The sequence below is a fragment of the Maylandia zebra genome, linkage group LG7 (genome assembly GCF_041146795.1).
Source record: "Maylandia zebra isolate NMK-2024a linkage group LG7, Mzebra_GT3a, whole genome shotgun sequence".
NCBI classification, from domain to species: Eukaryota; Metazoa; Chordata; class Actinopteri; order Cichliformes; family Cichlidae; genus Maylandia; species Maylandia zebra.
In genome coordinates, this window is record NC_135173.1 from 28785735 (window position 1) to 28803062 (window position 17328).

The 17328-nt window shown below is 38.6% G+C and overlaps 1 protein-coding gene across 6 annotated transcripts in view; it reads left to right on the plus strand.

Moving 5' to 3' along the window:
* Nucleotides 1–17328, plus strand: part of ptprz1a (protein tyrosine phosphatase receptor type Z1a) — a 111117-nt gene that overhangs the window by 90809 nt on the left and 2980 nt on the right. For 3 of the 6 annotated variants that reach the window (XM_076886190.1, XM_076886191.1, XM_076886192.1), the window contains 15 exons: nt 1122–1207; nt 1935–1955; nt 2965–3061; nt 6039–6121; nt 8082–8216; nt 8475–8609; nt 8999–9174; nt 9263–9398; nt 11702–11848; nt 12011–12104; nt 12197–12270; nt 12387–12503; nt 12874–13029; nt 13183–13325; nt 15665–15800. In XM_076886190.1, coding sequence (XP_076742305.1) covers nt 1122–1207; nt 1935–1955; nt 2965–3061; nt 6039–6121; nt 8082–8216; nt 8475–8609; nt 8999–9174; nt 9263–9398; nt 11702–11848; nt 12011–12104; nt 12197–12270; nt 12387–12503; nt 12874–13029; nt 13183–13325; nt 15665–15800 — 1736 coding nt within the window. Of the gene's footprint in view, nt 1–1121; nt 1208–1934; nt 1956–2964; nt 3062–6038; nt 6122–8081; nt 8217–8474; nt 8610–8998; nt 9175–9262; nt 9399–11701; nt 11849–12010; nt 12105–12196; nt 12271–12386; nt 12504–12873; nt 13030–13182; nt 13326–15664; nt 15801–17328 lie in introns of those variants that run through there. The other 3 variants (XM_012920504.4, XR_013099426.1, XM_076886193.1) reach the window with 3 other exon arrangements.

Here is a 17328-nt window from a genome sequence, read left to right on the forward strand (position 1 = left end):
GGTTCCAGGGCGGGGCCCAGTATATCTATACTGGGGCTCCGGGATGATGGACTGTTCCCTAGGTTTCTGTGAATAGGTGTCTTTTGAATCGCTCTTTGCCTGGTCCTTCATCCAGGACCAGTTTGCCATGGGAGACCCTACCAGAGCACAAAAGCCCTCCGACAACATAGCCCCTGGCATTCCTGGGACACACAAACCCCTCACCAGATTCACGGAGGGGTTATGCATTGTATTCAAATATTTAAATACATTATCAATAACCTTGTTGTTGTTTTTTTCTAGATTTAGTTCAAAAATACTCGTCTCTTTTTTCCTGAGACTTGGTGTTTACTCCGTGATCTTAAGTTTGCACAAAGAGGGAAACTTTAACTTCTGTTTTAAACTTCCGAATTGAAAGCCAAATGTCATTGTATTTTATTACATGTACAATGTGCAGGATCTAACCCAACAGTTTTCACCATTTTTCATTTAAAGGTTCCAACATGCATGTTGCCTTTTCCAACATTCACAGGGCTCTGTTCCATGAATTCATCCTCCATAGTCATAATGTCAATGCATGTGTGTATGAGGAAGAACCTTCTGGGGAAAAAAGGACCTGTACTGTGACCTTCACTGTGGTGGTCAGTAGGCCATCAAGCCCTGAAACACAACTAATTTTAGTGCCATTGCTGAGAGTGCACCCAGTATTCACTGCCTAAAATAGGTGTGCCAAGCTTGTAGTGACATACTCATAAATAATTAAGGTAGTAATTACTGCCAAAGGTGCTTCAACAAGGTATTGACCAAAGGCTATATTCATAGCCGGATGTATTATGTTCACATTCACATTGTTTTCATCATTTACTTTTAATAAAGTTACAAGAATTTGAAATTATGTTGAATTTTGAGTTTAAAATTAATTTAATAGGTTTTGTATAAAAGCTGTAGTGCATACTTTCTGGATGCACTGCATACCTGTTTATTTAGTTAAATGTGTTATTATCACAACCAAGAAGTCCAGAAACTTTCTTTTTTGTATTACATAATGGACAAAAAATTGTTATTTGGAACATTTGTTAGTTTTTTGTTTTGTTTTGTTTTGTCTTTTGTCATTGTTGTTTTGTGGGGGTTTTGTTTCCTAGGTGAGCACAGGGCTTTTCCAGTGAAGGACTTTGTCAAGCATGTTGCTGAACTTCACCACACTCAAAGCTTCAAACGAGAGTTTGAGGTATGACAAAGATTCAATTATATAATACAATTTTACAGTGGTGCAATAGTTATAGCACAGAAAGACCGCTTTCATAGGGTGGATTCAAACCCAGGACCTTGTTGTTGAGCTCAGTTTGGATTTGATAAGCAGAAGATTGATGGAATTTTAAAAGTTTTATGTTTGAGTAGTTGTGTGAGTGGTGTTAAGCTGGTTTTATGGTCCTCTCAAATGTGTCCATCCATGTACACTACTGGGGACAGAGGGGGAAAGGGCTTTTTCACTGTACTCAGTGGCTAACTGACTGACCAACAACAATGCAAGCAAGAGTGGCCCACAGACCAGTTTTACTCTCTACTCACTACAGATCACAATGTCGTCTATAAACATCATCAGAATCCTGCCTAACCTCATCTGTCAACTTGTCCATTGGGAATGAATAAATAAATGAATACAGAAAACATTTGGGCAACCGTCATACTGACAGTTCGTGAAGTTGCTTTGAGGCACATCCTATTGTGCAACATCAAAAGTGTGATATGGGTTAACCCTAACAAATCAAAATGCTGATGGGAAAATATTTACAAACAGTTTGATGTGATTTCTCCTTCATGTTTGCAGGAGTTGTACTGTGACATAAAGCTATGTGGATCTGTAATTTGTAATTGTAATTTGCCCTTTTGCACTTCTTTGGTTTTTGTTACGGAATTGTCCTGCTTGTCTGCTGCTGATTCGCCCTCAACCTTAGAAACTGAAGCCCAGTTACGAGGTAAGCCCCTGGCATTTATTCATGTTGTTGCATACCACCAGATGTGTATCTGTCTTGTATTGCACGCTGTTTCCTTGTCATAGTATCAGTAAAGCACGTTTACTCTGTGGCAGCAGTAGAGGAAGGCATGACTGCATTATGTGAGCCGCAGGGTTATTACAAAGAGTAAAATGTGTGCATAAAGGTCATTTCTAGTTTCAAGAAATCCAACCAAAATCTGTTGGAAATCTGTTAAAATCTCAAAATCTTTTCTTTTAACCATGAACTGTTTTGGAAAACTAGTTGTATGAAGTTTTAAAATACATACACTATATTGGCAAAAGTATCCACTCGTCTGCCCTCACACGCATATGAGTGACATTCCATTATTAATCTGTAGAGTTGAATATGATATTGGCCCACCTTTATGCAGCTAAAAAAGCTTCAGGTCTTTTTGGTAAGGCTTCCTACAAGGTTTAGCAGTGTGTTTATAGTCATTTTTGACCATGCTTCCAGAAGCACATTTGTGAGGTCAAACACTGATGTTGGATGAGAAGACTCTGCTCTAATTCATCCCAAAAGTATTCTGTCTAGTTGAGGTCAGGACTATCACAGTACCACGCTGAAATTCACTGAGCTCCTGAGCGTGACCCATTCTTTCACAAATTTTTGTAGAAGCAGTCTGTATGCCTAGATGCTTGATTTTGTACACCTGTTGCCTTGGAAGTGATTCAACACCTGAATTTAATGTTTGGATGGGTGAATGAATACTTTTGGCAGTAAAGTGTATCTTAAGAGGGAATCTGATGCAATGTTTATCCTTGATGGTCTGATCCGCAGCTATTGCAACAGGCGTGTGGTAAGTGGTTTTGAGTCGAAAGGCGCTTTCTATCACAAGTTTATTTTACATTGTGTGGAATGTAAATTGAAATCTGCCAGTGTGCAATTGTACTCACTTATGATACATTTACCGAGACTTTAAGTTATCTTTGAAGACTCTAAGCTTTGCTCTGTGTGTGCATGTTTCTAGGAGGCACATATGTGCACTGTGGACATAGTGATGTCTACTGACAACGCAAATCATCCAGACAGCAAGACTGAAAACAGACACAGCAACAATTCGACCTGTAAGTACAGGTTCAGACAGTGTGATGTGCTTCATGTTCAAGATTCAGAACAGTTTCAGATTTCTAACTTTTACTAAAGGACTTATTTTCATCTCTTAATCACAAATAAGATGGATAAAAGGCATAGCATAGTTATGATTATGTTAGGTATTTTAGGATATTAATTGTTAAGATTTTGCTGAGTCTGTGTGCTCTGCTAGTGTTTATCAGATGCAAATTAATGTTTCTGTTGAGTTGAGGTTTTAAAATATTGTTTTTCAGCCGAAGTTCTTTTCATTAACAGGTACACATAAATACATGGTAAGGTATGTGTGGCCACAATACTCAACAGAGCACCACATATAGATTCTTCCATCACTGAGACTAGTCCCACAGTGCTACTGTTTATGACACACTGAACAAAACTATAAGGATTAGTAGTCACAAAATGCAGTTTTTAATTGATAGTTTCATTTATTAGAGAAAAAAATCTACTTAACCTACCTGGCTCTATGTGAAAAAAGTAGTTGTCCCTTCTTGTTAAATCTTGACTTAACTATGATCAACACGTATTTTTTTAAAACTGAGTTTAACTTCAATAGCCATGCCTAGGCCTGATTACTACCAGACATGTTGAATCAAGAAATAGCTTAAGTAGTAAAAACATTGTTTCCTTCATTCCCCTACTTACCTCCTAAAAATCAAGTGGATACTATTTTGGAAATAGATCGTTTTGGCAAAAGGCGAATCTCTGTCATATGCAAACTGATATAGAGCTTAAGGCCTATTACTTGGGAAAAAACTAAAAATAATTGGGTAAAAGACATTGGAGTGGATTTATCTGATGATGAGTGGAGATCTTGCTTGAATCGTATACATACCTCCTCCCTTTGCATTCGCCATGGTTTAATTCAGTTTAAAATTCTTCATCGTCTTCATTATACAAGAGAGAGGCTTTTAAAATTTTTCCCAGAAGCCAATCCTGCCTGTCCCAGGTGTGGACATAGTCCAGCAAATGAGGGTCACATGATGTGGTCTTGTCCTAACCTGGACAAATACTGGGTAAATATATTCAAAGTATTATCTCACATCAGTGCGCAAAATTTAGTGCTTGATTTCCGCATTGGCATTTTTGGCCTCAATACGAAATTAGTACATCTCAGGAAAATGCCATAGCATTTGCTACATTGCTTGCCCTTAGACTCATTCTATTCCACTGGAAGTCTGATAAGGCTCCTTCATATATACAATGGTTAAAGGAGGTGCTTTTCTTTTTACCACTGGAAAAACTTAGACACAGAGTTCTCTCATCACAACAAAAATTATCTGCGACTTGGAACCCATTTATTGACTATATAAAAACGTATTTTCCAGATGTGTGACGTACATTATCTGTTTGTTTTGTTTCTCTTTACATGAACCTCGGGTGGGGAGGGAGGGGGGTTCTTTTTTTTTCTTTTTTTAACTGTGCTTTATTTTTTTATGTAACGTTTTCATTTTGTTTTGTGACCATGATTTGTGTAAAGCGATTAAATTTAAAAAGTCAAAAAGAAAAAAGGAAAGCTAGAGTGCAGGCTCAAACTGGAAGTTTGTAGTGTCCAATTTCTATTCTATCATTCCAGTTTTTTTCCTTTTTAAGTTGAATATGTAGGCGAAGTATTTCATACGCAGTATTGCAGTTTTTTATGCAGCCAAAACATCAAGATTTAATTTGGAACAATAAAAAATATAACTTCTTTATCCACCAAAAAAAAAGAATGAATACTGGTGCATTTGTTACACGTTTATATCCAGATGCTGGTCCGGAGATTTAATTCTTCTTCATTTGCTGCACTTTCAGCTGTGGCTGCTTGTTCATTCCTGAAGAGTCAAGACAGCAACTGGGTTTTCAGTTCAGAGCCACAGTAATTAGTTGATTAAGAAGCCTAAAATCAACCAATGAATTAATAAAAATCTTCTGTAGCCTTATCAACACACGGGACTAAGATAAAGCATTAGGCTACAAATTTTGGTTTTGTATATGTAAATGAGTAATCCATCCACATAAAAAGAAGAAAGAAATAAAATGCACTCAGCACTCAGAGTATAAAAACATGTATATAAAAGATGGGCACACACCATGACATCACTCTGTTCTGTGAACCTTTTTCTCACTGTTTTAATCTTTGATTTGAGCATTTTTGTGATTGCTGTCTTTTTTATTTGGAGTCACAAGTGACCAAAATTGTTAAATAAATTTAAAATAACATGTAATTTCAAACTTTAATAAAAGGGAAAAAAAAGAAATAGCTTAAGTAGAACAGAGACAGAGTAAAAGGTTAAAAGATCCCAGAAAGCAACACATCATGCCATAATGTAAAGAAACAGTTGAGAAACAAAGTCAGTGACATGAATTAGTCCAGAAAGAGTTAAAGGCTTTGGGACCCCAGCACAGTGTCTGAAACATACCACCTCTGAATGGCTCAAAACCCTAACAAGTCAGGTTTAGGCAGCAATTAGTTTTTCACATTGGACCAGGTAGTTTTGGGTATATTTTTCCCTTAATAAATAAAATCATGATTTAAAAACTGCATTTGCTGTTTGGTAGGTTCTGTATTAAAATATGTTTACGTTTAAGTGTGACAGATGAGCAAAAAAAAAAAGAAACTTGGTAGGGAGGAAATAGTTTTTAACAGCACTATATGTTTATTTTTGTCAAAAGTAAAGTACAGTAGAGGATCTAGAGTAACTGGCCCATTTCAGGACTTTCCTCCAGGATTACACCCCGAAGAGTTCAGGACCAGAATGTAATTGATAGTCATAAATTCTACACTCTATCAGTCGATGCTGAAGGAGAATGTCTCGTCATGCCCTGAAGCGTTTTAAATTTCAAAATTATATTTAATATCCAATTTATATGGAAGATGTCAAATTTACTTACATGTCTTTATCTAATGTAAAATGAATTCATCTAATTTTTTATCTTTACTGTCTGTGTGTGTCTGTCTTTGCCTGTCAGATGATGATACCCAGGTACACCTCTCACTATTGGCCAACAAAAAAGGAAAAGCAATGGATTACATTAACGCAAGCTACGTGGATGTAAGGAAAACATTTTAATAAGCTACATACAAACTGAGGCCTTCATCCTCACTCTGAAGCTCATTTCTGTTTATTCAGCCTCTCAAACAAATAGTCTGAGGGTATTTTTATTCCCAGAGCCACTCAACACTTCCCTCTAGTCTTCCAAAACCAAGTCAAGTCTCCCTGCTGCATATTTCTAAACCTATTCACGAGAGGGGACCTGCGAAGCTCTCTATTATGCTAGTAACGGCACCAATAAAACCTTATTTCCAACATCTTGTTGTTTTGTGAAAAGCAGAAGCGACACAAAAAGACCTCTCTGCAGTCATGGCCTCTCTGGAGAGCCGGCATACAGGTTAGAGTTGGTAAAAGCACATTGAGAATCTCTACAGCTCCTACTTTTGTCTGCTTTTGGCGCATTGACGACAACTTCATGCTGTCAGTCAACTGAAGGTTATCAAACTATTAAATGGAGTGATTGAACAGCGCTCTCTCCTGAGAACACGTGACAGTCTTTCGTAGGCTGGCCTTAACTAAACAAATCACCAGAATTCTGCCATCTTGACATTTTTGTTAAAAACACACACACACACACATATATACACACACATACACACACACGTTTTGTTTGATTTGGCAATTTAGTCTCCAATTTGAGCACCTATACAGGAGCTTTCTTGGGCCCTTTCTCAAAAATCTAGTAAATTTGAGTTGTGGGATTTAGATTGACTGTGAAGTGCATTTAAATGCTTCATTTTCAGCAGGAGAACAAATAGGAAGCTCCAAGTGGACTTTGAGGAGAAAATATTTTTGAGCACATTTTGTTTTTAAAAATCAACTACAACAAGAAAAACGTTATCATAAAAAAGCTACAAATTCTAGTGAAACAGGTTGAACTCGTATTAGACTGAACACACCAGGAGTAAATGAAAATATGCTGGTATTCCTGAACTACCATCTCTTGTAGACGTGTTTCTAATTTTAGAGATATTGCACAAATCCTAAATATTGATTTAATATGAGCTTTGAAATATCCTGATCAAAAATGACTCCTAAGGTTTCTGAAAGTGTTACTGAAGGCCAAGGCAAGTCATCTACATATTCGTCTCCATTTTAGAAGGAGGAAATTCAAAAGACATGCCTGAGTTTAACTACATGATGTGACTCATCTGGCTTCATGGATAGATAAAGTTGGCTATCATCTGCATATTGTATGTTATTTATTCTAATAATATTGCCTATTATTTAAATGTATAATGTCAATAGAATTGGTCCTTGACAAAAAGAAGACTCAACATTTGCATGAACAACCTGGATAGATATAACTTAAACCACTGTAGTGCAATTTCTTTAAAATTTAATTAATTAAAAAGTCTGTAGTAAAATATTGTGCTAAGTGTTATCAAATGCTGCACTGAAGTCTAGCAGGAGTCTGACAGTGTGTAAGCTCACTGTCAGAGGCCATAAGAGGTCGTTAGTAACCTTTAGTAGTGCGGTTTCTCTTCTGTGATTCTGAATCCTGACTGAAATTCTTCAAATGAACCGTTCCTCTGCAGATAATCAGTTAACTGGAGGATGTTATAAGGCCTTGAGGCAATCAGATGTAAAACACAATATTCACGAGTGTTTTAAATCGTAAATTCTTTTTTGCCTATTTTTGATTTCTAATATTGTAATACGTTTTGGTTGGTTGGCCTTCACCTAAAGTTATTTATTAGTAATAATAAATCCAGATTCATAAAGGAATGGTGCAACTATACTTGAAATAGCTATCAATGTGGTGTTTAAGCATTCAGAGCAAAAACTCTAATGGACAATCTTTTTATTATCTCATTGTTTTTCACATTGCAATGTAAAAGTACATGAACACAACAAAGTCAGCAGAACAAATTTCCCATCTTGTACTTAGTACATCTTGCACATACACCTGTGACATTCTGATTTGCCAAAGATCATGTCAGCACTTTGTGTTTCTCAGGGTTTTAAGAAGCCACGGTTGTACATTGCTGCTCAGGGGCCTGTGAGGTCGAGCATTGAGGACTTCTGGAGGATGATATGGGAGCAGAACATCTGCATCATCGTCTTGATCAGCAACCTGGTGGAGAAAGGATGCGTAAGTGTCTCGTCATAGTTTCTGAAATTACATTTATATTTTTGAGTTGAAATATATATGAACATAATCTGATGACACACACAGAGTGAACTTGTGTTTACTCATGTTGGTCAGTAAAGAAAGAAATGATTCTGTAGTTTTAAAAAATATATTTTTTACACTTTTACAGTACTCTTTTATAAATATCGATCAACCAAAGAAGAATCTTTTCCATCACATTTCTTTTAGCATTATATGCATGTGTTTACTGTGTCTTAGAGAATATATGATCAGTACTGGCCACTAGAGGTGCAGGAGGAGTACGGCAGCTTTCTTGTGACTGTGAAGAGCACTAAAGTCCTCGCCTACTACACCCAGAGAACCTTCACCATCAGAAAAATCCAGGTAAAAAAGGTCAGCCTGTAGCAGTCACCCTTAAGTATCCTGTGTAATGACAGAATTTCACTTCATTTTCTTTTTTATAGCTCTAATTTGCAAAGATGATCACTTCAAGAGAAATAAAGACCCTAAAATATTAGAAAGGAGTTCCCTTAATGGGAACCAGTTGGGGTCAGGGGAAAGAGAAGAGAGTAGAGAGACTGCACTACATACAATATATTTAGATTTTCATGTTAATTGTAACTAGGCCAAGTAGGAGTGGCAAGAAATTATTTTAGGGTGGCAGTACCGCAGTAGATCCATCCATGGATGGCACAAGTTAGAATTTCACAACTCGAGTGATGTCAGTGAGTCACTGTTGGTATCTTCCTGTTACTGACTGCTTTGTTCTTGTCCACCTGCAGAGTTCTCAGAAGGGGCGGGCCAAGGAGGGGGCTAATGAGCGGACTGTGACACAGTATCATTACACCCAGTGGCCTGACACTGGCGTTCCAGACTTAGCTCTGCCGTTCCTCTGCTTCATCCGCAAGTCGTCCAGAGCCAGGACAGATGACATGGGGCCACTGATGGTTCACTGCAGGTGGGAACTGCCAGAAAGAGTTAAAAATCTCATTTTCATTGGCAGCTGAATATATATTCTTAACTCTAATATTCTCTTTGCCGCGCAGTGCTGGTGTTGGCCGCACGGGCACATACATTGTCCTGGACAGCATGCTGACGCAGATCCAAAATGAGGGCTCCGTCAACATCATGGGCTTCCTTAAACACATTCAAACTCAGAGGAAATGCCTGGTGCAGACAGAGGTCACCCTCATTCCTGTCCATACACACCCACACCTATAGCCAGTCAACACACCATCCATTTACTACCATTAATAATAATACTACTAATAATAATGACTTCTTTGTGGATGGTAAATCCTGAGTCTCTACATGGCAAGTTCAGTGTCATTGATCTGTGCACCCAGACTGGAACAACTGACATTAAATTGGAACCAAACACAGATGCAGCCCAGAAGATTAAAAAAATAAAAAACGAGAACCTCACTGGCAATACTTAGATTTTTCTTCAAGCAAACCCATGCCATGGTATGCTGAAGCATTAGCGGTGCCTTTCACTGGAACTAAGGGGTTGAGCCCAACTCCTTAAAAGTAACCCCATATCCACCAAACATTACACTTGACAGACTCATCCATCGGGCTGTCAGACGGAGAACCATGATAGAACCATGATTCATCACTTTTCACTGCATTACGCCGCTTAGATGCAGCTGCTCGGCGATGGAAACCCACCCCATGAAGCTCTTTATGCACTGTTCTTGAGCTAATCTGAAGGCACATGTGGTTTGAAGGTCTGTAGCCATTAACTGCTGAAGACGTTACACACTATCCACTTCAGCATCCGCTGACCCTGCTCTGTGGCTTTAGCGGTCTACTACTTCAAGGCTGAGTTGCTGTCATGCCCAGTCTCCTCCACTTTGTGAACCGTAGTAGTGAGGACATTTCCCAACTGGACTTGTTGCACAGGTGGAATCCTGTCACGGTAGCATACTGAAATTCACTTCAGTGCCTCAGACTGGCCCATTCTTTCACAAATTTTTGTAGAAGCAGTCTAACAGAGGTGTCTGATTTGATATCCTGGTGGCCACCTGAATTCAATGGTCTGGATGAGTGAATGATTACTTTTAGTAATGTAGTGTAGCAGTATGATATAGAGGGGTTACAGTCATTTTGATCACTGTTGTATACACCCTCTACATTCATTCCCATAATGAGTGTATATAAACCCCTGACCACAACTGTAGACCTTTCTTTCAACCATATTTTGATTCTGTGTAGAATTAATAAAATAAATTGAAATGATTGCTAGAGATCTTGTTAAATATAGCACTGAACAGAATATTCTTCTCACGAATACAGTTTTAGTTTCTATCTATATTTTTCACTGGCAGGCAGAACTAGAATGCATTAACAACCTTTTTTTTCACAAAAGTTCGTCCTGATCCCGAAGTCCCAGAAATAATCAACTTTGAATTTTTGTGACTTGTTATTTTCTGACAGCCATCTTGTTTAATTCCATCTCCCATTTCTAAGGCCCACTAAGGTTATGATGGTTTGTCAGTTTCTATTTCATGGCTAGAACTGTATCAGGTATAAATTTAGGACAAATAAACAGAAAAATAGGGAAATAAATTATGCTGCTCCTGCGACAACTTTGCCTCGCTGTTCTAAGCCCCTGCTATAAGATTAGCATGTGCACATGCTGAAGCCACACTGAAAATAAGTCTGTGATGCTTTTTGGCCTCAAACAGGACAAAATCCAAAGCCTAGAGATAACCTAGATATAACACAAGGTGCTGCCCCCCACTCCCAAGAAAAGTTCAGCAACATAGAACAACAGAAGATGCCATCAGCAGTTTGTTTGCTTCAACAGGGAATAATGCCAAAACAACAAACAATCAGCAAACATTTTACAACAATTTATCTGATCCTAACAGGACAGCGAGTCTGTACTTGCTGAAAAGAGGTCAAATTTGTCCTCTCAAACCGAGTCTGCAACTGGAGGAATAAAAATTAAAGCTGTTGGGAGAAGTTTATTTTAGAGTTTAATTTTAAAATATGCTGCAAGTGTCACATTTTCACTGATTCATTTATTTAAAGCACATTTTAAGTGTATTATAGATTTATTGGTGAGATGATGTTTTATATGTGCAGCTCGTTAAACTGCACATATAAAAAACACTAAATGAGGCACAAACTATGTGTTACATCGTGACAGGAATGTCTGGGTATTAATTTGGTGATTCAGAAAATGTATGAAATGATTGTATGTCTGAGTGTCTTTACATTACTGGAATTGTGGCTACTAGAACAAAGACCACTCACCAAAAATACCTTAATTAATCGGACTAATTTGACATTCATCTGCATCAGACTGTCAAACTCCACATCTCCTTTATTAGACAGTAAGATTTTTTTAATGTTCAAATGAATAGAGTTCAATGTTTAACATTTTAAACTTCCTACCTGGCTCAGTCTCCTGTTATGAGGCTGTTAAAAAAGTTTCAATGACAAATTTAAACGTCCTGTTTTTTTTCTTTCTGCAGGAACAGTATGTTTTTATCCACAATGCCCTGGTGGAAGCCATCTTGTCTGGTGAGACAGAGGTGGCAGTGGCTCAACTGCATACGTACGTGGACAAGCTGATGACCCCAGGGCCTGATGGAGGAACAGGGATGGACAAACAGTTCAAGGTAAGCCTTACTCTCAATATGTTTCATTGAGACAGACACAGTCTCAGGCAGTCTTCATATTATCATAAACTATTATCATACTTATTATCAGACATCTTTTAATGAAAGATGGGTTTTTTTAGTTGTTTACAGTTGTTTACAGGTTTTTGATGTTTTCCACAGATGGTTTGTTACACCAATCTGAAGCACTGTGACTATTCCACAGCTCTGCAGGACTGCAACCACAACAAGAACAGGAACTGCTCGGTGATACCCAGTGAGTCTGACACACTCGTCAGTTGCAGCTGAAAATACTGCACATACACAAAAACATCTGTCTGCACAAACATGTTCTATCTCATATTGCAGTTGAGAGGTCACGAGTGCATTTGCCGACAACAGCAGGGGAAACATCAGACTACATTAATGCATCATATATCGCAGTAAGTCATATATATATATATATATATGACTCTGTGTGTATGTGTATATAATTCATCAGTAACAGCCACCGTTTCAAGTAATGAGGTCAGTAAGTGTGGCTGACATGTTCCTCCAGGGTTACAGGCACACCAAGGAGTTCATCATTACCCAGAAACCCTTGCCTGTCACCATAAAGGACTTCTGGACAATGATATGGGACCACAACGCCCAAGTCATTTTGTCACTGCCTGGGGTGAGGAACCGTTCTTTTTAAAGACATCCCTGAAAGAATCTTGTGACTACATCCTCCTGGGGCTCTTTGTACCTGTTTGTTCCTTTAATTCAAATGTTATTTTAATATTTATTTTATATCTCAAAATATCTTTTCTGGTTTAATATTTTAATGTTTTGTGGAAAATGTATTGAGGTTTTCTTGACGTGTTAGCCCAGACTAGCGATCTGTTCAGGGTGCACCATGACCTTTTGGAGAAAGTCATGCTCTCTCTACAGTATCATGGTACATACTGTAATTACAAGCAGCCAGTTTGGAAAAAATGTAGTTGCAAGTTGGAGATATCTGTGAATTGTCACGAATGCAATGTAATGATTTCCTGTGTTGGTAGATGGAGGAAGAAGCAGAGCCATTTGTTTTCTGGCCTTATAAAGGGCAGCTGATCAGCTATGAGATGTTCACTGTCACTCAAAAGAGTGAGACTCATGTTTGTCTGTCCAACGAGGACCTGCTGGTAGTTCAGGACTACATACTGAAAGCTACAAAGGTTTGTAACATGGCAGTTTGAATTCCCTCTAAAAAATGTATCCCAGCTTTAATTTAAAACCCACGCCCATAAGAATAGTTGTCATGTGGACATGAAAACTCACTCTCATGACTGACTGTGACTGATGTTTGCTGTCTTTTCTTATCTTAATAGGATGACTACGTTCTTGAGGTGAGACACTATCGTGCTCCCAACTGGCCAAACCCAGACAGTCCCCTCATTTCCACCTTTGAACTTTTCAAACTGATGAAGGAAGAGATCCTCACAGAGGACAGCCCTACTGTGGTCCACGATAAGTAAGACCCTTGGACTACTTACAATACTGTCGTCTGGTCTGATACTTGTTTTGTAATCTTTATATTATTCACGATCCATATCTATGCATCTGTCTGTCTGTGTACCTACCTACTCAGGCCTTCTTGTCCAACCTCTGAACCTCTTGTCTGACCTCTCTGTCAGGGTGCTGGTTCAGCATTTTGAGTTTATTCTGTTTTGTGATTCTTTGTATTATTGGTTTAGGATCAAGTTTTATTCCTTGAGTTTAGTTCCTTTTATGTTTTGAGTTTTTTTGTTGTTTATTTTTCAGTTTACCTGTTTTTATTCATGTTTTTTAGCAGCCAAAATACAGTGAGGAACATAAGTATTTGAACACCCTGCAATTTTCAAAGTTCTCCCACTTAGAAATCATGGAGGGATCTGAAATTCACATTGTAGGTGCATTCCCACTTTAAAAAAAAACAATTAGGAAATGGCACTGTATGATTTTTAAAGAATGTATTTGGACACCTGAGAAAAGTAGTGTTAATATTTGATACAAAAGCCTTTGTTTGCGATTACAGAGGTCAAACGTTTCCTGTAGTTCTTGACCAGGTTTGCACACAGTGCAACAGGGATTACGGCCCACTCCTCCACACAGATCTCCTCTAGATCTGTCAGGTTTTGGGGCTGTTGCTCAGCAACATGGAGTTTCAGCTCCCTCCAAAGATTTTTTATTGGATTTAGGTCTGGAGACTGGCTAGGCCAGTGGACAGGTGTCTTTAAAGAGCTCAGACAGGTGCTAATAATTTAGATTAATAAAGGCATAGTAACAGGTCTTTGAGAGCCAGAATTCTTGCTGATTGCCAGGTGTTCAAATTTTTATGTGCAGCTGTGCAATACAAATAAATTCTTTAAAAATCATACAATGTAATTTCCTGAATTGTTTTTTAAATGCTGTCTCTCACAGTGGCAATGCACCTACAATGTGAATTTCAGACCCCACAATGATTTCTAAGTGGGAGAACTTCGAAAATCGCAGGGTGTTCAAATACTTATGCTCCTCACTGTAAATGGTTACACTTTTTGTTAAAAATCAATTTTTGCCTTTGATTGTCTGCATTTGGGTCCTCATAAAAAGCTGCATGGTCTGCAGCCACAGACCGTGGCACTCCCAAATGCGCTTCTAGAAGAATGGTCAAACATTCCCATAAACATACAGTTGAAGCTGCAAAGGGTGGGCTGACATAATATTTACCCTAGGAATGAAGACAAGACAAATTGATATGCATGCGATGGCAGACAAGCAAATACTTTTGGCAATATAGTGTATATAGTGGAGATGGGAGTTGTGGGTGTATGTGTGGGTGTGTTTGTGTGTGTATATAGATAAGATAGATATAGATATATAAAGAGAGACGTTGGATGTCGGACTGGAGAATAATAAAAAGGCCGCTAGAAAAGCTGCAGCCACCAAATATCAGCAGAGAATAACCTAAGTCCTAAGGCGTCAGCTGAATCGGAAGAACAAGATTCGTGCAATCAACACATACGCCCTGCCAGCTTATTATCAGACATCAATAAGCTGGCAGGCCCAAGGGAGAAGATAGAAGCCATTGACATCAAGACAATCAAGCTCCTTACCATGTATGGAGGGTTTCACCTCAAATCCAGCACCCTGAGACTGTATGCTAAGCAGAAGGAAGGTGGCCAAGAACTAGTGAGTATCAGAACTACTATCCAGGATGACACAACAAAGATCCATGAGTACATCAGGAAGATGGGCACATAGTATTGCTTAGTGAATACCTCAGGCAGCAGAAACCAGAGAAAGAAGAAGAGCAAGAGCTCCCATGATGACAGACCCGCATGTACCACCGACAAACAGAAGAAGGGATATTGAGAAATCCCACCAGTAGTTAGCTAGACTGAAAGACATCACAGAGGCAGTAATCATGGCAACAAAGGAACAAGCTCTAAGCACAAGATCCATACAGGCTGGGGTCTAACACACCAGGCAAGACCCGAGGTGCAAAGATGCCCCTGAGACAATCCAGCATAACTGCAGGGTGTAAGATGCTAGCAGGCAGGGCATACATGGAACGCCATAACCAAGTGGCGGCCTAGTCCACAAGAACATGTACTGAGTATGGCCTAGAACTCCCAAGGTCAAAATGGGAGACGCTCCCCAAGGTGGCTGAGAATGACCAGGCTAAGCTCTTGTGGGACTTCCAGATACAAACAGACAAAGTGGTAATGGCTAACCAACCGGACATAATGTAGCTATGCCAAGTAGTAGCAAAATCAGGAAAAAAGAAAACACAAGAAGTTGGAGCCACATGCCCATATAATTTTATTTATTTTGTTTTTTGTTTTTTAGTGTGGGTGGGTTTACAGCAGGACTGTTCTGTGCTCTTTCGTCTCTGACTCGCCAGTTGGATGCCGAAGCGTCAGTGGATGTCTTCCAAGTAGCCAGGCTGATGAATCTCATGAGACCTGGAACCTTCAACAACATCGTAAGTTTGTCTGTCTCACAATAATTTTATTGTAATGTAATGCTGTAAAGTGTACCTCATTAAATTTGAATATTTAAAAAATATATAATTAGCATCAAAACAACAAGGCAGCTGTTTTTATTGTAATAGGCTCTTTAAATGTTGGGTTTTTTCTGTTTGTTTAAGGGTATAATATGCCTTAATGGCTGTGGCCTTTTTCAGTAGGGAGACAACAGTGAAACGGCAAGAAGCACGACAATGAGTTTGAGGTGTTGACTTCACCTCCAAATTCTCAATCTAATCAAGCATAAGCAATTGTTTTTTTCCAGCACTTATTTTGTACTGGACAAAAAAAGTCTGATCCATGGAGATACCTTCAAGGGTCTAGTGGAGTTCATGCTGTTTTGGTGGCAAAAGGGGTACCAACATGTCAATTCATTCATCAATTGTCAATTCATGTTAATGTTATTGCCACCTTGAGGTGGCAACAATCCCTTCAAGTTTTATATTGTAAAGATCCTACAATAATGCATAAAAGATCCCAAGCGCTTCAGGGCTCGCAAAATTTCAAAATCCCTGGTAGCCCTTTGGGCAGGGACTCTTCAGTTTTTGGTAGCCCAAAATAAATTGAAGTAGCCTGAATAAAAAAGAGAGCAATTTTTTGATTGATGTTTTGTTTCCCGTTTTGTTTCCTTTACAATATTATACATTAAAGTATAATATTGTAAAGGAAACAAAACATTAATCAAAAAATTGTTGAAACACAAATTACAACATTGTATAAAAATTACAATCATCAACTCAAATACTTGGTTCTAATTGAACAGAAGTTTCTATGAACTTGTAAGAACTGTGTAGGACATGAATCAGTCTGTGTCAGATCCTGAATTTGAAATTTCCACTGAAATCACAGGTAAGAAACAAGTGGAACCAAGATCTAGGCCATTTGCTTTTTGAAGTTTGCAAAGACTGCTAAATTGTGCCAGTGGTAGTTCACTCTTTGCAACATAGTACGCTGTTTTAAACTGATTTTCAGGTTTATTTTTAGTATGTTATTTGCAATTGGTGTTTGTTCTGGGAAAGATATTGCAGACTGAGCAATAATGCATTTCTTGCATTTCTCATGGGTTCTAATGGGGGCCTTTCTTAAAATGACTGGTCCCAGTAACAAAGGCGCTTGTCGACTCAGAAATCGAGGCAAAACCAACAACACACCCGGCAGAACATTATGTTATTTACACAAGTGCACATAAGTGGTCCGCAGGTGCGCATTCGCTGTCAAAATAAAAGACACGCACCAGATAAGAAGTTGCAACGCGCGTTTGCGTACATATAAAAAGCACTGTTTTTGTCCACTAGAGTGGGATTTTCACGGCACATTCTGCACCACATCTCTGTGCGTTCATCATCTGTTTGAAGCCAGCTCACCTCCTGCAACCACTTTTCCGAGAATACGTGCTTCTTTTGTGGTTCGGACTCCTTCTGACATTTCTTTGGAGGTGGAGGAAAACCAAAGTAATTGCTTAAAGGAGCTTCTTCGACATCTTTA